This window comes from Arvicola amphibius, chromosome 8, assembly GCF_903992535.2.
Source record: "Arvicola amphibius chromosome 8, mArvAmp1.2, whole genome shotgun sequence".
Lineage (NCBI taxonomy): Eukaryota > Metazoa > Chordata > Mammalia > Rodentia > Cricetidae > Arvicola > Arvicola amphibius.
Genome location: NC_052054.1, coordinates 52,248,293 through 52,271,355, shown reverse-complemented (window position 1 = coordinate 52,271,355; position 23,063 = coordinate 52,248,293). Strand labels below are relative to the sequence as shown.

General features: G+C 44.5%; 1 protein-coding gene across 1 annotated transcript in view; it reads right to left on the bottom strand.

Moving 5' to 3' along the window:
• The window catches only part of Mettl24 (methyltransferase like 24), a 119,770-nt gene that overhangs the window by 52,492 nt on the left and 44,215 nt on the right, over nt 1-23,063 (bottom strand). The window contains exons 3-4 of the mRNA XM_038339815.1: nt 16,962-17,101; nt 7,047-7,275 (exon numbers count right to left, since the gene is read on the bottom strand). Of these exons, the coding sequence (XP_038195743.1) occupies nt 7,047-7,275; nt 16,962-17,101 (369 nt within the window). The remainder of the gene's footprint in view (nt 1-7,046; nt 7,276-16,961; nt 17,102-23,063) is intronic.

Sequence of the window (23,063 nt, the reverse complement as noted above, 5' to 3'; positions counted from 1 at the left end):
TGTTTCTTCTTTGGGAAAGTGTCAGTTCAGATCCAGTTCCGAACTGGGTTGCTGATCATCCCACCCCCAACTTTCAGTGTAAATATTCTTTGTACATTCTGGATGAAAGTTTTAAAATCTGATATGCTGTGGTGAATATTTTATCTTAGGTTTTATGTTCTTAACAACATCACTGGATGAGTAGAATATTTTATCTTGATGAAATACTATCTTTTTAAAGTGTTTTTTTAATCTTTAAGAAGTGCTTGCCTGAGATGGTTCAGTGTTTAAGAGAATTGGATGCCTAAGATGGCTCAGTGTTTAAGAGACTTGGATGCTCTCCAGAGGATGCAGGTTCAATTCCCAGAACCTACATGGCAGATCATAACCACTCTATTTGCCTAGCAGGGCTTGGTGGCACACACCTTTAATCCAGCACTTGGGAGGCAGAAGCAAGTAGATCTCTGTGAGTTCAAAGCCAGCTTGATCTATAAAGAGCATTCCAGAACAGCCAGGACTGCACAGAGAAACCCTGTCTTTAAAAAACAAACAACAACCCACCCACCCACAAAAAAAAGAAAGAAAAGAAGAAAAAGAAGAAAGGAAGGAGAGGGTGGAGGAGGAGGGAAGAGGGAGAAGAAGGAAAGAAGGAAGAGAGAAAGAGAAAGAGAGAGAGAGAGAGGAGAGAGAGGAGAGAGAGAGAGAGAGAGAGGAAGAGAAATATTTACCATCTCAAGGTCTTAAACATTTCCTCCAAATTTTTCATAACTTTTCCTTCCATGTTTAGGACTATCTTTTTTATTAAGTTAACATCTCAGCTTTGACTAGAGAAACCTTTCACAATAGGTGATGGCTAATGCAGACCCTCCTTTGGGGTTACGACCACTAGTGGGCTGCCCCGGCTTCTGTGGGTGACCCCACACCAATGTGCACATGGGCAGCACCCATGGGGCTCAGGAGGCTATCAATAACTAAAAATTGAGTTGGGAGGGTGCAGAGTAGGGGCACTACAGGAAGGTAGGAGGTATGATCAAAATACATTGTATAAATATTTTTCCATACAGATATCCAATGGTTCTGACAAGATTTACTATAAACACAATCATTCTCACTGTAGAATTATTTTAGCACTTTACCATAGTTCATGCATATATATACACATGCATACATATATGAGTATGTGTGTGTGTGTGTTTGCAAGTTCTCTTGACATTCCAATTATATTTATCCACCTATCTGTAGATCGATACAATATTATTTTGATAGCAAAAACTTAAATATTAGAATTGACTATTGTAACCCATATAAGTTTGCTCTTTTCCAAAACCGGCGGGTTCTTTGCTCTGTGAGTTCCTTTACTTTATATGCGTTAAAAATCATTCCATATCAGTACATAAAGATTTCACTGGGGCATCATAAGGAGTTCATGACAAGATACGCAATACTTCATTTCACCAATCCCACATGGCAGAGTCACCCATACACAACACTGCAGACAGCGGACCTTGTTCACGCATGTGACGTCACACACATGGGCACTTGTGTATGGAGACTCACAGAAGGGGTCCGGGTTCACTCGTGCCAGTCTCGCCCGCAGAAAGGCTGAACTGGTTCGTGTTCCTGCTGCTGTGTGGCGTGCGGCTTGATGAAACACACAGGTGCCTTCAGCCTGCATTTCTCTCACTGTGAGAAAGCCTGAGTGGTTTTTCCTGAGTCCTCTGTACCTCTTTGCTGTGAACTGTTTCTCGTCGCTGTTTTCTCTATTATTTTTGTCTTTAGTTTTTAATAACATTTCCCCCACAGTGGGTCCAATCTGGAGCTTTGTGCTTACTTGGTAAGCTCTCGACCACTAAGTATACTAGCTCCTCAAATGTTTCTTTATCTCATTTTAAAAATCTTCTAAACCATTTCAATAAACTTCATTTGCAAAAACTTGCAAATAAAAATATTTATCCAAATATTTTTAGATCCAAAGTCTACTCACATCAATGACCCTTTCTACAATCCTTATAGCCATGCAGAAGCTGAGTGTGGAGGACAGAGGAGGAGAATGGCTGTTTGATTTCAGAGCCCATATTCCCTCAAACAACACAAACCATAGACAACAACTGATGTTCTAGAAAGCTCTCGCTTGGGCAGGCAGAAACTACAGTTCTCTTAGAGTCCAAGGGACACTGGGCTGGAGGAAGAGTGGCAGGAGAAAGCAGGGGCAGAGACTTGAGCTGACAGGAAGGAGACCCAGTCCCTCAGAGCCACCTGACCAGACTGCCCAGCCTGGGGGTGGACATCTGCTCATGGGAAACAGATTCCAATTAATTCTCAGCGGCTTATTTATTCCCTCTGCGGCGCAGTATTTACTTTCTACACAGTCACCAGCAAAGCTGTTCAGTGGCCCAAGGCAGGAACTAATTCTCTTTCAACCACGTCTGAAGGACCAAGCGCCCTTTAGCTTCACACAAAGCTTTCACGAATAACTCTTGCCTGAAATTAGTTGTAGTTAGCAACGCCCAGATGAATCTATGGCCTAGTCTCCCTGAGAACAAAGAAGGAAAAGTCGGCATTCGCTGTAATATTTGGTTAAAAGTCACAGACAAGGTGGATCACGATTCTTTAAATTCACTGCCAGGCTTTCAACTGGAAACTTCCACACTGTGTTCTCAGATCTAATTCACAAGCCACACTTAATTAAAGCCGGTGTTGTTTAAGATGATCAAAGTGGCCAGAGAGGCCTGCTGACTTTTCCGGTGCCAAATGCTAACAAGCTCACTTGTGGGTCAAGTCTTGATTAAGGCCTTCGTTGAGGTAAACACCCAGGAAGCTGCCTTTCCTTCCTATCAGCAGTGGGGTCAAGACTGAAGGTCATCCTAGGGAAGATACAGATCAGGAGAAGCCATCCGCCCTCTGGGCATCAGTTAGGGGTTATGTATTGCTGGATAAAGTGCACCAAAGGATGAAATTTTAAGTGAGATCTTTGTCATAGGCTTGATTTGTTTGCTTGTTTTTCTTTCAAATGACTGAAGCTATCAGGAGTGAGCTTGACTGACAGCCATCAGACAGCTCTTTTTGGTTGCTACTGTGGTTGCTAAGGAGCCCAGTAGGGGATGACTCCAGGAGCATAAAGAACTGAGTTTGAATGGGAACCAATTCTGCTGTCTCCACAGTTCTCAGATCCAGTGGAGCTGGAAATGACTTTGATACCATCCCACCAGAGATGGCGGCAACTCCAGCTTCAATCCCATTTGTCATGGCCATCATGGGAGCTGTCAGTCAGTTAGCTATTACTTGTGTGATTCCTCTGGCTGTTGTCATGGTAGCTCTGTTTTGACGACCTCATGGCTGTACAGGGAGGCTCCTGTCCAGCCACAGGTGCCCCCAGGAGGTCTCCTTGCCTCCGTGATTTCTGCCCAGTACGATTTCCACAGACTGTGTGACGGAGGGTGGTTGTGGACAGAGGGCTGTGAGCATGTGTGTCAGGCTGTGTTAGCAGCCCGCCTCTCGCTCTTCTGATGAGATCTCCCGCCTGTACGGTCCTACCACACTGCAATACTAGGCATCCACAGAGCGCCTTTTCTGAAGAGTCACATTGCCTACCTTGTGGTCTTTAGGATGGAGAGAATGTGTTGAGCTGGCGGCATGAAAAGCAGCAACCCCCTGGGCTCAGCCTCTGGCGTCCCCAGTAGTAACTAGAGGGCAGCAGATGAGTTCCAGAGGATGGCCCCGAACGGAGGCTGGAGCCGACTGAGACTAGGACAGACTGCAGAAGTGTCTCTATGGAGAACTGAGACTCTGGGGACAAGACTCAAGGAGGCGCAAGGGAAAGACTATGGAAAGCTGAGAACTGGAAGCAATCCCCAGTCACTGCAGCCCAAGGCCAGGGAGTGCAGTACCTCTGGTTGCGGCAGAGAAGCAGAGCTGAATGCACAGAGCAGAGGCTCCTTTTCCCCTAAGCCCAGAGCTGCTGTCACCAAGAGAGCTGCATCTTAACAGCCGCATTTCCCACCCAAACATGGCAGAAGAACCTTTAGCTGGCTGCTAACAATAATGATCGTAATTTATCATTTCCAAGCCCGGATCATGTAGGAAATGCTGAGTAGGCGATAAAGAGTTTGGGGGAGAAAAACCACACAGTAAAATTAATAAGAGCAGAATCCTCGGGTTTAATCTTCATCTGCTCTTGAAAAATTCAGACTTAGTTAACATCAACAACCATTGCAGCACGGGCTAGACAGTAAATCATCCCCAGCGATGGATGGAGCCTGGGTCCAGGTGATATTACTCCCTGGCAGACAGGGCTTCCGGTCCAGGGCCGCTTTGCTGATGCAGCTGCTTCTGCATGATGCTTTGCAAAGGCTTTGTTGATTTATAGTTTGAAGTTAAAATTAGCAAAGAGTTTCTACAGCAGCACACGAGCCATATGCATCTTTCTGTCACTCTCTCCAAATACTGCCAACATTTGCTCTCACGTCCCTCGCTTGACTAGAAACTAGGTTTGGATGCAGAGAAGAAGGGAAGAAGGAAACTAGGCAAATATGAAAATTATCACAAAAGCATATGAGATATTTTAAAGTCATCAAAGCCCTGCGTGGCTTCTACTGCCGCTTTCAGAATCAAGAGACAAAGGGGTAGGAATAGTGATCTTTCAAGTGTTTTGCTCCTTCCGCCTCCCCTGCCACAGCCGTGTCCTATTTATCAATGTCTGCACACACAGGGAGGAATGCAAACAGACCACGCTCTCTCCAGGCCGCAAATGAGGTTTCCTTTCATCTGGCACTGCATAGCCCTGGAAGTGTGTTTCTAAGGGAAGCAATCATTCAATGGTGGCTTAGTTTATGTTGTTTCTGTTTGAAAGTATTCAGCCAAAGAATCTCTGTGAAGGAGACTGACGGCTCTTCCATCCCTCAACAGTGAATTTTCCTTGAAGCATCAAATCCATACCTGGCAGTTCTGAGGTAGATCCCTTGCATTGTTATTAATGCTTTTAAGAAAAAATAAATCACCGTAGGAACAAAAACAACCCTTGATCTCTCCTCTTTAAGTATCCTTGTAAATGCTTCTGCTATCTAGGGGCAAAATGCTCCATGCTGCCCCCATAAATGTTGGCCCACTACAGCTCCCAGCGAGCTGGTTGCATGCAGTTCAACTCTGTGTCTCATTACCCTAAAATATACTTTCCGTAGGAAATGTGCTTGGATGAATTACATGCACACATAATTTTTTCAAAGCCTCATTTTATCCTCTTCTCTAGCAAATCTTTTGCTAAAATGTATTGAAGAATGCACAAAGGGCTTTGACTTTAACCTCCTTTGCCTACTCAGCCTTGTCTCAGAAGAGCGAGGGTGGGCAGGACTAGCAAGTGAGCCACAGAGAGCAGCAATAAAGCTCTTTACTGAACACAGAGAGGTTCCACTCTGCAAAGAATCTAGACTTGACAGATTGGGAAATTGGTTTGTGATTTTCATCAGTAAAAGAAAACAGGTTTGCAAAAGTAGGAGTGGCAAAATGAATAAACTAGAAGAGAATTCTGAAAAATGCCTCCACTTCTCACACTTATTAAAAATTTAGTAGCCTATGAAAAAAGTTCTATTCAGAGATCTTACCAGAAATATTGCAGCTAGGAAGCATTAAGGTTCCTAACTGTTGGATTCTGGTTGCTCTTAGTGGAAGAAACAAAGTCCAATTAGCTAGTACTGTGTTAGAAGAGCACTAACTTCCCCAAGGCTGCTCTTGGAAAAGTTTTGACTGTCTGATTAAAGGGAGTGTGCTGGCTAATTTTGGGTCAACTCGACAGAGGTCATTTGGGAAAAGGAAACCACAACTGAGAAAATGTCCCCACAGTGACCTGTAGGCAAGCCTTTGTGCCTTTTCTTGACTGATGATTGCAGTGGGAGGGCCCAGCACACTGTGGGTAGTACCATGGTTGGGCTGGTGGTCCTGGGTTCTATAGGAAAGTAGGCTGAGAAAGGCTTAGGGAGCAGGCCAGTGAACAGCATCCCTCCGTGGCCTCTGTCCACATCACCTCCTACCTCCAGGCCCCTGCCTTGCCTTCTTACCCTGACTCCCCTAAATGATGAACTCCAAGCTGTAATTACCAGGAAATCAACCCTTTCCTTCCCAACTTGTTTTTATCATTGTGTTTTATTATGGCAATTGAAACCCTAAGACAGGGATTTTTTACAAAGGAGATGAGAAAGAGTAGGGGGATAGGAAAGGGGTAATGCACAGGACAAGTCCTTTTATTAGAGATCAAGAAGTTAACTTAAACTAAAAATTCCACACACCTTGTTTCACAGATGGGCTCTTATTTTGACATGTTTTAGATTACATGACACCTCATGGCATCATAGGCTAGGACAGGTCAAACTCACTTAAAGAGAGATGGAAACCAAAAAAAGGCAATTGCACCCAGAATCACCCCTTTAGCGTCTGCTTCAAAAATGCCTTAGCTGGGGTATATGAATCTAAAACTTGGGCTCAAGGAACATTGTTCAAAGATGGAGTTTCTTTATGCCGTTCCTTCACGATGGGGTATTTGCAGATATTTCAAATGCTTTGACATAATTATATAAATTGCAATGTACACGATGTCCATTCACTTTTGGAAAGTAGATTTTACTCAGAGCTACATGTGGGTTTTGTTGTTTAAGAGCCAAAATGTCTCAAAATAGCAAGTAACTTGAGAAATGTAAAAACCAGTGTTTTTCCAAACATAAACATAAGAAGGATTATTTTTGTATAGTCAAGGTTGAAATAAGCAGTTTAGTTTTCTGGAAATTTTAGATAAACTCCTAAGTATGCTGAAGTCTGTGAGAAGTAGCTTCTTAGTCTCTTGTCTCAACTTGGCCATTCTTAGCATTCCTTAGGAGCAATGAAACTCTGCAATTCAGTGTAAACAGCTCTAAAATTACCCGACATGTCTACAGGTCAGCTCTATAAACAATGGACAGTGACCAGCAATATTGAAAAATGGAATCTTCAGCTTTCCAGCATTATTAGCTGTGCTTTTCATTTTCTTAGTTTGATGGGTTTATTTGCTTTATTTAATTGTGAATTAAAACAGGAAGTCTCACCTTGTGATGCCCAAATTCATTCAAAATGCTTCCCAGTTTTCTGGTGTTGCTACGTGGCTTTTGAGCAGCCACAGCTGGATGTGGATCCCGCCAATCAATGGACAAACGGTGATGCCAGAGGCGCTGGCTCTCCAGAACGTGGGCTGACTTGACACTAGGATCAAAACGATGCACTTCACACCCATCATTGGCCATGCTCACCTCAAAGTCTGTGTCATCATTCCCCAGCCTAGAGACCAGAGGAAGAAAATAAAAACAAAAAAAAAATACAGTGAAGAAAAGTTACATGAATAACTAGTTTCTGCTTTAGAACATGTCTAACGTACACATTCAATGAACTTCACATACACATGCTCTATACACACATACACATTTCCTACACACACATACATGTTCTATACACACATGCAGGCTCTATACACACATAAACATGCCTTATACACATATGCTGTTCTATACACACATACACATGCCCTGCACACACATATACATGCTCTATACACACATACACATGATCTCACTCATATGAATGTCATACACACTTATACACTTGCTCTACACACACACACATACACTCATGTACTATAGACCAAAACCTCTGGATAAAAGAAAACTAATCTGTTAAGCACAGATCACAAAATCACTAGCTAAACATGTAGGCTCATATGAAGAATTATTATATTATATTATATTAGCAATGGGGCAAATAAGAATACCCACTAGCTTCAATATGCAGACTATGAACTATATAATCACGGAGGCTAGGGATAGAGTAAGAGACTGAGTGGCAGTCTCCCGAGGAAGGAAAAATAAAATAGAGAATAATGGAGAAACGGGGGAAACTGGAACAGGATTAAGCAGAGAGGGGGAAGGAAGAGGGGAGTAGGGGCGGGAATATGAACAATTAACACTAAGAGTTGTTTGAGAGGTCATATGAAATTCTACTATAGTAGAATCTTCAAAAACATATACATATGTGAAATAAATCTAAATGGAGTCACCAAATAATTGAGGAGACAAAGCCCCAGCTAGACATCATTTGCCATTAAGTGAAACCTCCAGTTCCAGAAGAGGGTTACGTCTAATTGAGCTGTTGGCCAAAGGGGTCCCAGGGAAACCCCAAACAACTCGGCTATTGCCATGACCATTAGTTGCTCTCCACAAACCGAATGGAAGGCTGAAGACAACCCTTATATATTCCACTTAAACATCTCATTGAACACAGAGAAGTTGAGCTGGTTCCTAACTAGCGCGTTCACCCCTCCTAACTAGTGTTCATGGTACTGAAGGCTCTCTGCATGCTACTATAGGAGAAATGTACACAACAATCCAGCTACAAATGCTGTGATCTGCAAGGTGACCTGTCTGCATGATACGCTTGTGCAATGGTAGCACAAATGTCGTGAGAGTAACCAAACACTATCTCTTTGGACTTGAGGCCACTCCTTGAGATGGAACCCATTCTCAATATTTTTTGGGTGGCCTAGAACCTGAGACTAGATAGGCCATGAACCCAAGTACTCTTGCTCTGCTAAAGACTCAGAGCAACCAAATGACTCCTACTGACACTCTGTTCTACATAAAGTTCGGTGTTTTACTCAGCCATCACCAGAGAAGCTCCCTTCTGCAGTAGATGGCAATCAGTACCGAGAGCCACAACTAGACAATGTGCAGAGAGTGGGAGACATCCTCTCGGGATTCCAGGAACGATGCAGAAGAGGAGGTGGGAAGATCGAGATGGAGAACACCAAAGAAACTGTCTTCTAGACACAACAGGACTGACATACATAGGAACTCACATAGATGGTGGCAGCATGCACAGGGCTTGCCCAGGTCTAAGTCAGACGGGGTCCCAGCACTGAAACGGGAAGTGGTCATGAGTACCCATCTCTAACCCAGAAGCTATGTCCAATTGACAACCACTTCCAAAGGAAAAGATAATTTTCTCCAATGGAGGCTCAACAGGGTGTATAAGTCACACTTAAAGGAAGCCTCATGCCCAGCGGTAGCTGACCAATGCAAAACTAACTCAGTGGGATTTTGCTGTTGTTTTATATTGCTTTGTTTGGGAATTGTTTTTAACTCTTACTGATCTTTTGCTTGTATACTGTGGTTTCCGATCTTGTATTTTTATGGGTCTTGTTTTTGTGTTGTGTTTCTGGGCTTCTGTTGCTCTTTCCTTGTTGTTGCTATCATTGTTATTGTTCATTTGCCTGTTTTCCCAAGAGAGAGAAGAAGGTGTGGAATGAGTGGGGAGGCGGGGATGATCTAGGAGAGGTTGGGAGAGGAGAATACATTGTATGAAACAAAATTTATTTTCACTAAAAATAAGAATATCCACTAGTCTCAAGAGAACTTTCTCAGTAAAGGCTAAGAAAAGCCTAGGATTCCCTCGAGGGGAGCTGCATTCTGATAATTTGCGCTAATTTTGTCTCCATGGTACTAAGTGTGACGCTGGACCTGTGCACAGCTGCTGTGTTCTTTTAAAGTAGTGCAGTTAAAGAAAAAAGGGCAAATATATGCGCTCTACTAGATCCAGAGCACAGGGGACAATCTATACCCTAGTCTGCAACAATAAGGGGAAAAATTATGAACACATTATACCTAAGTACCTAGAAGGCAGTATGTCATGTAAACAGTTCGTATGCTTATGAACACTAAGCTACTAAGAAAAAAATTCTTGTTTAGTGTAAGAATCACCACATTGATTCAAACACCGATTTAAATGGAAAACACGAAATTAACCAGAAGAGAGTCATTTTTTCATGATAATTAAGATTTCTCTGCCAAAAACTATGCTTTTTTGAGGAGGGGGAGAGAGAGCATGGTCTATGCAGCCCATAGTCTTGAACTCACAATTCTCCTGCCTCAGCTTCCTACTGCATGGAATACAAGCACGTATAATCATGCTTTAATTCCAAAGTCCTATGCTTACTTGTGATTGAGGATAGCAAAGCCCAGAATGTCTGTAATACACTGACCAAACCAAAACTGTACAGAGGACTTCTTGATTCTCTTGGGCTACTATTTCAGACTGCCGAACAATCTGGGCACACACAAAAATAAGAGCTAACAACCGTTCCGCGGGTTTTACTTGACTAAGATCAGCTCTCATCTATGTAAAACTTCACGGTAGCCCTATTTGCCTTACTCTTGCCCCTCACCCCACTATGTCGCTCTCTTCATCACCAGACGCCCTGACGTGCCTTTCGGCCCATGACATCCCTCAACCAGGTCTCTTCCATCCACTTTAGTGAGACTCAGCATTCCCATTTCTGCTGCCTGAGAAGGTTGGTTGCCTATTTCTTCCTTCTATAAATCCCGCTTCAGAACCCTCCTTTCCTCCCTCCCTCCCTCCTCCCTCGCTCCCCTCTTTCTCTCTCCCTCTCCCCTTCTCCCTCTTACCTCCCTCCCACCTCCCTCACTTCTTTACGCTGGAATCAGACACAGGCCCTTAGGTTACTACTCTGCTTACTGAGCTCCAGCCCTACCCCTTCAGTTTCTTATAACTGTAGTTTCTACATGAAGAAAATAATCAAAAAGTAAGAAGCAGAGAAAAAGAAAAGCAAGTCTTTCAACACTAAAAATTGTAACCATTAACTTCTAGAAATGAATATGTTTAATAGTTTTTCTATATCTTTGCAGAATTTTTCTACACTTATACAAAGGACAGACTCTGTCATAAATTATTCAAAGTGCAGGCCTACACATGTAACCTAATCATCACATAATAGGGATATTTTATATGATATACCAAATGACCCGAGACTGTTTGTAATTGGTGATTTTTGTTAACTGATGTTGTGTCTTGCTGAGTCTAGTCAATCCTCTTCACTTCTTAGCCGTGTGTTAGTCTGTAACTGCGGAGAAATAACACTTAACAGAATAAGTTAAAGGAAGAAAGTATGAATTCTGGCCGCTGGTTTCATCCCATTCCAGAGGAACAGCTCACAGCATGGCAGGCAAGAAGCAGAGGGGGGCAGTCACAGGAAGGACCCAGGACAAAACAGAGTCCCCCAGGATGCCCCACCCAAGGACGATTTCCTCCAGCGGGGTCCCACCTTCCACAGTGCTAACCCCTCCCCATGCTTTATTCACATAGTGAATCCTTCATGACTTAATCCACTCGGGACAGAGATGTCATCATCTAAAATCCCTCACAGATACCTAGAGATGAGCTGTGCTCCCCCATACACACACAGATACCCCTAGAGATGAGCTGTGCTCCCCCATACACACACAGATACCCCTAGCTAGAGATGAGCTGAGCTCCCCCCATACACACACAGATACCCTAGAGATGAGCTGTGCTCCCCCATACACACAGATACCCCTAGAGATGAGCTGTGCTCTCACATACACACAGATACCCCTAGAAACGAGCTGTGCTCCCCCATACACCACAGATACCCCTAGAGATGAGATGAGCTCCCCCCCATACACACACAGATACCCCTAGAGATGAGCTGTGCTCCACCATACACACAGATACCCCTAGAAACGAGTTGTGCTCCCCCCATACACACAGAAATACCCCTAGAGAAGTGTTGTGCTAACCCTCCGCCACATATATCCCTAGAAATATGCTGTGGTAACCCCCTAGGCATGTTTCAACCCACTAAAGCTGATGAGATTAACGTAACAATCAGTGTATATAGATTATAGAATAATGGGGTCTCACAGTGACATTTCCGCACAATTTAATTTTAATATATAGATATGCACTGTGTTGGGAAGCAATAATCTATGCTCATTTACCTAGTATGTACAATTCTGCCTTTTGTGTATTTAAAATAATGCTTTTTTCAGGCTTAGTTTACATTTATCAAGTTTCATGGCGGACACAAAAAGCATTAGGAAGACTCAAGATATTGCACAACAAATTCCAAGGTAATAGAAGCAGGAGAGGAATCCACATCTGGCACCTCCAACGCACATGCATGGGTGTGCCTTCCACATGCTCCTTCATAGCAGGTGACCTGGGACACAGCAGGTGACCTGGAACACAGCAGGTGACCAGGTGACCTGGGTCATAGCAGGTGACCTGGGACAGGAGCCTCGGGAGGAACATTCCTCTCAAAGCCTGGAAAGTTGTCATGTTTTAGAGAATGAAACTGTGTTGAGCTTGCTTGCTCCTGACTCTCCTGTGCTCCAGACGGTGGCCACAAATAGACCTGTAATGTTGCCCTCAGTGGCAAAAAGCTTTACGTAAGGCCTGTCATTCACAACAGTGTCCAGATACAGTGCACAGCAGGTCCCAGTTCACTGACTTACTCCTGTATGTAAATGAGTATTTATAGGATGCTACATGTGAGCAAGGCCTCCACTGGGCATGAGGACAAAGATAGCTTAAGTCCTTCAGCTGAGGGAGCTCACAAGGTAGTGATGAGGGAACAGCATTTTGAGAAATTAATTATAATTTAATACCTACTATTAATATAAAAACTGGAATGAAACCATCTTCTACTGCCATTTAACTGCAGAGAAAATTTACTATGGAAAATTTTACTTGATAGAAATATTTTCTTTAGGTTTAGTCCATAGAGCAAGCAGCCGGGCTCACATGTGTGAGTGAGAGAGAGAGAGGGGAGGTTCCTCAGAGGATAGAGAAAAATATTCTATAATTATTGATTTTTGTGTTAGTAAAATTGCATGAAATTCTAAAGTTTCATTTAAAACATGAATTAGGCATGCTGGTATATGCCTGCATGTACTCAAGAGGCAGAGGAAGGAGGATTTTTGTGAGTTTGGGGCTAGCTTGGTCTGCAAAGGGTGTTCCAGAATCGCCAGGGCTACACCCTGAAAGCCTGCCTTAAAAGCAAAACAAATCCATGTATTTTCAGGACAGTATCATTCCTAGAGGAATGAAATGGATTTTAGGGAACACACACACACACACACACACACACACACACTTCCTCTTTTTACAGATAAAGCATACATATTAAACATTGCATAAACTGCTATACAGTGTATCTGTGTTATTACCAGACCACAGCTGGGTGATCAGGGAGAAAATATCTAGAAACATCGAGGACCGCAGTCTTCTTCCCCATTCATTATATTCCGTGCTAACACTGCTCCTGCTGCCTTCATTCAAGCTCTTGGGAAGCAAACGTATTTGGCTGTGAGGCTCGTTCATTCTTCTTGAAATGCTCCCAGCCACATTGATGATTTTCTGTCTAAAACACTGGCTCGAGTTGCCTCACCAGGTGTGACTTAGGAAATCTCCCGTCTTACACCAAGAAACCATGTCTTGAAACAGAATAGCATAATTTAACGCAGAGCAGGAAGAGATGAGAATGACGGGCCTCTGCCGTGTTTGGCTCATCTTCCTATCCACCCCTAAAACACAGCTCTGCCAGGAGAGTGAACGAAGAGACTTCTCTCTCTGTTCCACTCCCCCTCTATCCCCCCACTGTATCTGGGCCATCCCCTCACCGCTGTCTATATTGGAAGACTTACCAGGAAGAGCCTGTCTGAAATTGTTTTGTTTTTGTTTGGTTTGTAGCCTTGGGTGACTTGGAACTCTGCAGACCAGGCTGATTTTGAACTCAGAAATCCTCCTGCCTCTGCCTCCCAAGTGCTGGGATTAAAGGTGTGTGCCACCAGCCCTGGCTGCCTGTGTGAAATGGGAAGGTATGTACATACTATCCTCCAAACCCAGGGCCTTTTCTTGCTTTTCAATTTCTCTTCTTTTTCTTCCCTTCAACGTTTCTCTTCCTTTCTTATCCCTTCCTGTATGTTCACTGGTCTCCTCTACACCATTTGAAAAGTGAAAAACTGAGCTTAAGTTTTGATAGAATAGATCGTAGCAGCCAGATAGATGTCTTTTTACATCTACCCTGGAATAGGAGGCTTTGACTCCCAACAGAGAAATGGCAGCTCAGGGAGAGACAGTCAGACACTGCCTGGGTCAGTTACGAGGGTGGAGGAGAAAGGATGGGGCAGATCAGACACAGGGCCTTCAACCTTTGTTGTCTCATATCTGATTTGTCACGCCGGGGTCTCCCCAGTCGCTGGGAATCACTGGTCCCAGCAGAGGCACAGTTTCGTTATTGTCTTCTCAGGAGCTCACACACACTTGTACGTAGAGGCCACAGATTCTCCATCTATCCTCCCAGTATCACACAGCTGCCCCAGCTCTCCCAGACACTGGTAACCCAGGGCCAAGGCTCCTTCAGTGGTTCCTGGTTTTAGAACCACTACTTGTGTACTTCCTCTCAGCATCTCTTGAGAAGGCAAACAGCAATCTACTCATCCTCAACAAACAGTTCGTCAGAACAGACCCCAAGTCACGGCCTAGCCATCATCCTCACCCATTGCCCGTAATCCAAGTTTTATGATTTGCTTATCACAAATGCTTTCTTTAGATTCAAGTGTCCTACCATTCCTTTTCTTTTCTCCTTGTTTCTTTGTGAGTGTTTGTTTTGGGTTTTTTGGAGTTCTTTTTTTAAATTGTGTTTTATTTTGTTTTGGGGGACAAGGGTCTCACTGTGGTCAAGGACCGACTGACCTCGAGTTCACAAAGATCCACCTGCCTCTGCCCCCGAGTGCTTGGGTTAAAGGTGTGTGCTATCAGGCTTTGCTAGATTGCAGCTTGTAATAAAAGCTTTCATGTTTTCTCATCAAATATTGACCCCATAATCTATTCATTTCTGTTTCCAGTGTAATTCAGAAGTTCTCATTTGCTTTTGGCAGAGCTGATTTTGAATGCAAATGAAGGAAAATCAATCTTTTTCTCTCTGTAATAATCTGAAACCTCGCTGCAGAGCCATCTTATCGAACAGCTTGGAAGCATAAGAGGGGGAGGATTTCAAAGCATCTCCTAAATCACTTCCCAAGTTTTCTTTTATCCAGTTACATCCTTAAATGAATTTGTTGTGGAACGTAAAATGCTAAGCAGAACGTAAAGTTTGGAACCAGGAAATAGGATCAAGATGGCATTGCCAATTTGCATGCTACACGATGCAATTATTTTTTGACCTACTTTCACAAAATTTTAATGTGACATGCAATAAATGTCGCTGTCATGACTTCGCATCCTTCCTATGTTCTTGAAGCATAGCTGGGGCCTTCCAAGAAAAGCCCGGTTCTAACCAATGGGCTGCGCAGTTCCTGTCTGACTTAAGAGTCATTCAACACACAGCCTGTGCCCCATTCTTAAGCAACCCAAGACAGCCAACGCCATCATGCCAAGCCGCACTCGGAAACACCTGAACTATGTCTTCACTTGACTCATGAATGAGTATATTAATTAACTTCTTACTTTTATTTGAATTCTTCCTTTGTTTTATAAAAATCCACAATGACTTGTAATCCTTTATTTTGGACCCAGGGTCTCACAACCCAGGTTGGCCTTGATCTCATTATATAGCGGAGGATGAATTTGAACTTCTGATTCTCCTGCCTCTACCTCCTGAGTGGTGCGGTAGGTCTGAATGCCATGGTTTTGTAGTGTTGAGAATCAAGGCCAGGGCCACATGCATGCAGGTAAACAGTCTACCAACAGAGCTACACCCCTGCCCACAGACTGCTTGTAGCAGTTTGATAGCAATAACCAGCTTCTTTGGGGAGGTCCCCACAACACCCAGACACCTGTCCCTACCCACGACCACAGAGTCCAGCAGATGTCTAAACATGGATGGTCGGATGAAGTAAGGGAAACCTATAGCCGAGAAGCAGGCATGTGTGACATTGTTTAGGATCTTAACTGCTTTCAAAAATACTACCATGGTCTAACCTGAGAACCTACTTGGCTTCTATAAATAGTCTCCTGAACAGAATGTTCCAGATAGAAATAATTCTCTCTGTTTTGAGATGTATCATTTTGTCCTGGTTGTTTTGTCCTTTTTTTTTTTTTTAAATGAGCTTTGTTTTGTTTTTGTCAACTTGGCACAAGCTAGAGTCATCTGAGGGAGGGAACCACAGATGAGAAAATGCTAAGAACAGGCTGCAGGCAAGCCTGTGGGGCATTTTCTTAATTAATGACTGATGTAAAAGGACCTAGTCTATGGTGGGCGGTGCCAACCCTGGGCTGACGGTCCTGGGCTCTGCAAGAAAGCAGGCTGAGCAAGCCATAGCAGCACCGTAAGCTGCACCCCCTCCGTGGCCTCTGCTCCCATCCCTGCCTCGAGCTCCTTCCCTAGCTTCTCTGGGTGAACTGGGATGTGGCCCTGTGAGCATAAATAAACCCTTTCCTCCCCAACGTGCTTTAGGTCATGGTGTTCCATGTGACAGAAACCGAAGACACATTGGTAAGTTCAGGATGGTGTACACAGTGCTGACAGACTTGGTGAAGCAGTCTCGTTAATTTGTGTCAGTCATTTTACAGAACCTCTCAGAATCTGTTTATACATCAAGGTCACTTTCAACCTGTATAACCAAGTTGTGCTTTGGCAAAAATGCACATTTTTTAAAAAAAAGAATTCCCTTTATTTTCTTTTTATCTAAATACAAAGCTACACATAGATTGCTCTCTCTCTCTCTCTCTCTCTCTCTCTCTCTCTCTCTCTCTGACACACACACACACAGTAGTGGCTCTAATTGGTCTTGGCTCATTCATAACTGTGTGTAGCATTCCCGGCACACTCTTCCTTGATACAACCATTAATACTTCTCTGTCTCTAACAAAGGTGTTCTAAGTCACACTGGATGTCTCTGGTTTCTCCAAGGGGACCGTCCTGGTGCTGAAAACTGAAGCTGCTGCCTTCCTAGTGGGACGGGAGGCAAGGTGGCTCCTGCAGAGGTACCCTGAGTTGGTGATGTGCACAGCAGGTCAGCCTGAAGCCTACTTCAGGCACGAGATAGATCCCATCACCTGCACACACTGCCCCCACCACCCCGTATCACTGAAAAGGCCTTGCCTGCCTGCATGAACGTCTGTACTCTCCTCGGCTATAAAACATGTCTTACCCTAAGGAGTAGAGGCGGCACCGCTTGCTGCGGATTTGATGCGCTAAGCCAAACCTGTCATCAAGACACACCAGCCAGGGCTTCGTTGCGGGGCTGGAGTCAGTAGCCAAGCTGTCTGTACCCATGTGATCGCATGCAATCTGTAAGGATTGGAAATCAATATGAATAATTTAAAACGCTGGCTGATGAATGGCAGGTAGAGACTTAACTGCTTTCCCCGCTCCTGGAAACGGTGATGGGAGAGTTACGTCCTCTGCTGCTAACTCCTCTCCTCCCCCGGGGAACCACAAGACCACTGGAAAGTGTTCAGAGGAATTTCAATTACATGCCGGATGAGAAGCAACCTCATGAAGACTCAGTGAGGGCTTGAAGGGAAATGGGCTGCAGTAGCCAGCTGCCCGGACGGGAAGGAAGAGGGTCAGAGGGCTGTGCGTCTGGGGTGAGCGGGGAGTTGACAGAGGAGCAGATGCAGAAGGGGGTCAGTCTGAGAACTGGGCACTGTGGCTATGGCATGAGTGTGACACAGTGCTGAGCAAGATGGCCACAAGGTCACCTGTGCTATCCAGGTTCAGGGCTGATCCCGGGACGAGTGACCTGTGTGCTGAGAAGGCAGGATTCTTGGTGATACTCTCTAATGAGATAATTATTCTAATAATAATCTCTAACGACCTGCCTCCTGGGAGAGAAGGGCTAGAGCCCTGGAGCAGAAAAGGCTGCCCAGCTACCCCAAGCACTTCTCCGAATGCATGTATCAAAATTAGAGGCGGAAACCAAAGGGAATGCTGTCGGAGTTAAACAGAAAGAAGCCTAATTCCAGTGCACAATAAGCAAATGAACTTCCTAAGGGAGGATGGCTTGAGTTGGAGGTTCATACTGTTCATGACTGAGGCTGATGGAATAGAAGAAAGCAGTTATGAGTCCCAGACACTGGCCTTGCTGAGTGAGCAAAAGGCCCTCTTCTCCTCATCCCCTCAAACTCTCTGAGGAAATGCCTTCCTGAGATGCAGCTGTAAGGCATTGTCTCACTTAGTGGTAATTGAAGGTGCTCCTGCTGCTGCTGCTGCGATTAACTACTTGCTGAATGGGTGAGCCAGGAGCACTTGAGAATGAATGGCTCAGCAGTGAAGAGCACTGGCTGGCCTTCCAGAGGTGGTGAGAAAGAGGGAGGAAGAGGGAGGAAGAGGAGATGTGGTCTCAAAAAAGCATCTGCTTTTTGCCCTGAGAGAAATGTACTTTCTGCCTCTGTCTGCCCACCTCCTCTTCCTCACCCATCAAGGGACAGGGAATCGCCTATCTAATTGGCCAGAGATGATCTACTGATGGGAAAATGGCTGTGTCTTGAATGGGGGCACATGGTACTCTACCCTGTGCCTCCTCCGGGAGGCTGGTTACACCAAGGCACTTCTGTGGGTCCCAGGCTGCCTAAGCCTGAGCCTTTTGCTCCAGGGCAGTGCCCTGCTCTGAGGATTGGACACTTTTCCCTAAGACCTTCTATGATGGCACACAGGATACATTCCTATTGCCTTTCTGGTGGCATCAAAAGTCTACTCTGGCCTCTTCCTTGGCATTGCATAAGGCATGGGTTGCTGCTATAGAATCTCCTAGAGGTTGGTTTGCAGTAAAAAGGCAGGTGCTCCTTTGTGCTTACTGGGGCGTTTGGCCTTTTGTAAAGTCCCCGGAAACCGACCCAACATAATCTCCTCAACTGTACCTTAGAGAGTGAAGGAAAGTGATTGGAGCACCACCAGTTAACCAAAGGTCTCTCAAAGGAAGGAGCTCAAAACCCAAGTCAGGGTTACTGTGCAGTGGCACCTCCTGAGCCATAGCCATGGTCTCAGGTCTTCTCTGTTACCATAGCACTTCCTCTAATCGCGATTCTTTTCTTATTCTAAGATTTCATCCTGCGCAGATATTCTCCAATCAGAGAGACACTCTTTTCCACCCTGCTTCCTCTCTTAGCTAAAAAATACAGTACAGGAATTATCCAGTTTTAACCATTCATTAAACATCTTATTGATAAGCATTTTTTTTCTTTTGGAAAATAACTAGAAGTCGTCCGTAAAATCTGCTCTAAAAAATTAATTAAATATTGATTTTTTTTCAAACTTTCTGGTTAAGATTTATAGCCAAGGTTTCAATAAAGTCTCTTGCAAGCAAAATAATTGAGGAGAGCAACTGCTAGCTCAGCCCCAGCCGAGGTAATTACACCCTCTGCCTGCCTAATTCCCCTTGTAATCTTAGCCGTATAAAGTAAATTAGGTTCGGACAAAGGCAAACAAACTCCAGGGGGAAAAATGTTTTGTGAAATGATTTTTATTTATTTAGCTTAAAGGGATCTAATTCCTTTCCATTTTATTTTGCATCCCAAAAGTCTGAATACAGTTCTACCAACCAATGAGTAGAATGTGGGGAGAAAAAAAAGAGTCCTTAGAATTTGGGGAATTTGGGCAAGAAATCCCGAAAAATTAAATGTGTATTTATATGGTTACATTATCTTGAAAAGCTCAAGGGCAGAATTGAAAATTTTGTTCTCTGCGCACCCTCCCACATGTGTGTGTGTGTGTGTGTGTGTGTGTGTGTGTGTGAGAGAGAGAGAGAGAGAGAGAGAACACAAACACAAGGCATACTATTGATATAATGTTGCAAAGCTCTAATCTGGGTCTCCAGGTCTTCAGAGGCTGACTTCTTGGGTGTTTTTACACGTAGATGTGTAGATAATTGGATCAGTAACAGATTACAGATGGGCAGTAACTGATAGAAAAATAGAATTTAAAACATTTTTCTTCTTCTTTAGAACAGCCACTGCTGCTTAGATGAACTCCGAAGCTGAGACGCTCGCTTCCTGAAGCATATGGTATGGGGGCTGCCATAAAGAGCTGGCTCGGGAGCCTTCCATGAGCACAGGCAAGCGCTTCAGAGTTAACCATTTCCTGTTAGCAGCTCACTCTGTTATCGGCTGCAGAACTCTGTGTTGTCATCAGGGCTTCCCATATCAAGAAAAACAATATTGCTAATCAAACTGGGCCTGACATCCTGCATACTCTAGTCAAATAGTGTATCCTCTTGTATTCCACCCAAAAGAAATTATATAGGGGCCCTAATTATGCCACCCCAGTCATCACTGAGAACAGGGCACCACACCCATGGCTGTCTAATGCCCACCCAGGTCATCACTATGCACAGGGCACCATACCCATGCTGTCTGATGCCCACCTACGTGCTCGCCCTCAGTTAGATGCCTCTCATGTCCTACTTAGCATTACAGAGGGGCATTTTATTAAGGCTTGAGATCTCAGAGCCCAGACCACCCTAGGCAGGTGATCAACAAATGCCTTTTGTACTGACACATGAAAACCTCAGCCGTGAACTTATCCAAGGCTGTGCCTGACTGTGTGAGCTTGAACATAGATTTGAGGGATATTTTTTTTTAAGCAGCATAAGAGGCTGGGGGTGGAATTCACTTAGTGACTCACTGCTGCTAACTGCAAATGTTAGGTAGCGGTGACTTTAATATTCTGCAAGTTTTGCAGGCTTCCATTGTTAAGACGCTTTCTAAATGAGGCATAAGTCACAAAAGCATCCCCACAGCTCCTCGCTGTGCAGAGAAGGGGCGGGAGCGATGGTTAGTCAAAGGATCTGATAACATCCGTGTCATCCATGATGGCTCCCACCTGGAAGCCATCAGAGCCCAGAGCTTCACCTGGATAAATGGCTCCTGATTACAAAACTATTGTGAGGTCTGCAATCCATCACATTTTCTGAAGGCTGAAAAGCCTTCCACTGAGTTTGGAAGGAACTCAGGACATCTCATTTGAAAATATTCCCAACTGGTACAATCATCACTTCAAGCCTCAGCCATTCGGGAACCGTAGCTTCAGAGAGAGCCATTGGCCAGACTCTATGTGTAATAGGCTATACAGATGCTTTGGGGCGGGGTGGCCTTCCTATACAAAGGTTGGGATATAGACTTGACTCCTCCGGGCCATTGGAATCGCAGTAAGACCAAAGAAACAAACTTCAAAGTCAACTTTATCATCCTCCAGCCCCAAGGTTCACCGCCCCCAGCACACCCCACTGAGGTCCCCACCACAGATCTCCTAGCAGCAACTTTAGAGTTTACTGTCTGAGCCTAGAGGTCCATTTGTGCTATTGTGCCTCCACAAGTTCATTTTCCTTCATCTGAAAAGTGTGAAAGCATCACACTCTGGCCATTTCTTAGGATGTCACTGCCTTATGAAGACTCCCAGGAAGTTCAGCAGAAACGCTGTTGCTTTGCTCTTAACTCTTGGGTTAATTAGGATCCAGGATCCAGATGAAGAGCCCGCATCACCCTGTGGCGGAGTCTTTCTTCTACAGCTTCAAACGCCAGGTCTGGAATATGGTGCATCTCAAGCTGTCAGTAATTATACAACCACTCATTTCGGGTCTCCTTGAGGCCGAGGCTATAGGTCCAATGCCTTCCAAATTCCCTGGCCACATAGCTGCTCAGAAATACTAGGCTAGTAGCAACCCTGACCTACTTTCTGTACAACACTTAACCACCGGGGAAATCTGGGAGGCACTTGGTCTAACCTCATGCTTTTCAGAATAGCGGCATTTGGTCTAACCTCAGGCTTTTCAGGATTAGAATGGTGACAACCATCAAAGCGTTTCAATGCTAGCCTGCGTCACATCAGAACATGCTTCCTTTTCCTAGACTTTACCCCCTCCTCATGGCTCATGAAAAAAACACATGAGAAGTCTGAAATGATCGCTGAATGCCCCAATGCATCTCCTAAGTAAAGACCCCTTCTGTAAGTTGTAGAACACTAACCTAAAATACATTTAAGATGGAATTTGAAGGCTCGCACCCAATAAATTAATTTTGGAGGATGGAGCTCATCATTTTCAAATTCAGTTTATATATTAAATATCTCTAGTTTTTCTCCAGGCTGTTAAGAGCATTTTTAAGTTATAATTAAGAGATTTCGTCTCCTGTCCCCCATGTAAAGCCAAATTATAAAATTAAAATTTCAGTACTTTAATTAAGCCTGCGTAAGGTCACCCAATTAATTTGAAGCAGCTAAATATGATAAATTTCTGTAAATCACAGGGACTGATTTATCATTCTATCAACCACAATTAATTCTGTGGGTTTTTATTTCCATGTTTGGGTGGAAAGTATTAAAATTCCTATGTGTGTCGGACTGCATCAAGTCGGAAATAAGATTTGTAACCCGAACTTGTCTCCCTGCGGCTCTGGAAATGAGCCAGGCACAATGGCACACACCTGTCTGTGAGCACAGCACTCAGGAGGGGTTCGAGGCTAGCCGGGGCTGCATAGCAAGAGCCTCTCTCAAAGGAAGGTAGGGGAAACCAGACTATTCTTTCCTATCCTTTATAAGGGGCTTTGCTGCCAGTGAGGCTCAGTACGGTGTAGTACAGTGTTAAGGGACCGTGGATGTAAGGGTACAGTGGATTTAAGGATATAAGCATCCAAGGCCTCCTTCTCCACCACTCCTGCCCCAGGTGCATCCTACTGTGAGCCCGTACTCAGTTCCCAGGCTCAAAATGTCCTACGTTCTGCCACCTCTCCGAGGTCTAGGACTAAGCATCCTCAGGCTCATCTCCTTTTAATTCTGTCTTTTCCCTCAGAGCAGGCAACATGAGAGTGAGCCTTCGGATTAACGTGTCAAGTGCCCTGGCGTCTCTTTAATGAACATTCTCCTGCCTTCCCAGAGCCCCTGATTGCCTCACCCCTGGAGCTGGGCAGGAGCTGCCGCTCTGTGTTAAGCCACTAATAAAGGCCCTACTCAGTAATGACTTAGGGCCCTCCAAGGAGAGGGGAGCGAGCACTGGGGTCATTAACTTCTTGCAGTGCCCCTCAGAGCCTCTGACGTCCTCACCCTTCATGGCCTGGCTGCTGAGTGCCCGTGTCTGGGAAGCACACAGGCAGATGCTTCCAAGTAGGAAAGGCGCTGAACCCCCAGATGATGGCTCTGCTTTGTGACATGCTTGACTGCCTACTCACAGGGACAAATCTGTCTCTTCCAATGGCTTTTGAAAGCAGTTTTCTGAAGTGACTCTTTAAAACACTCAAGGATGAATCATTAGAACATTCCA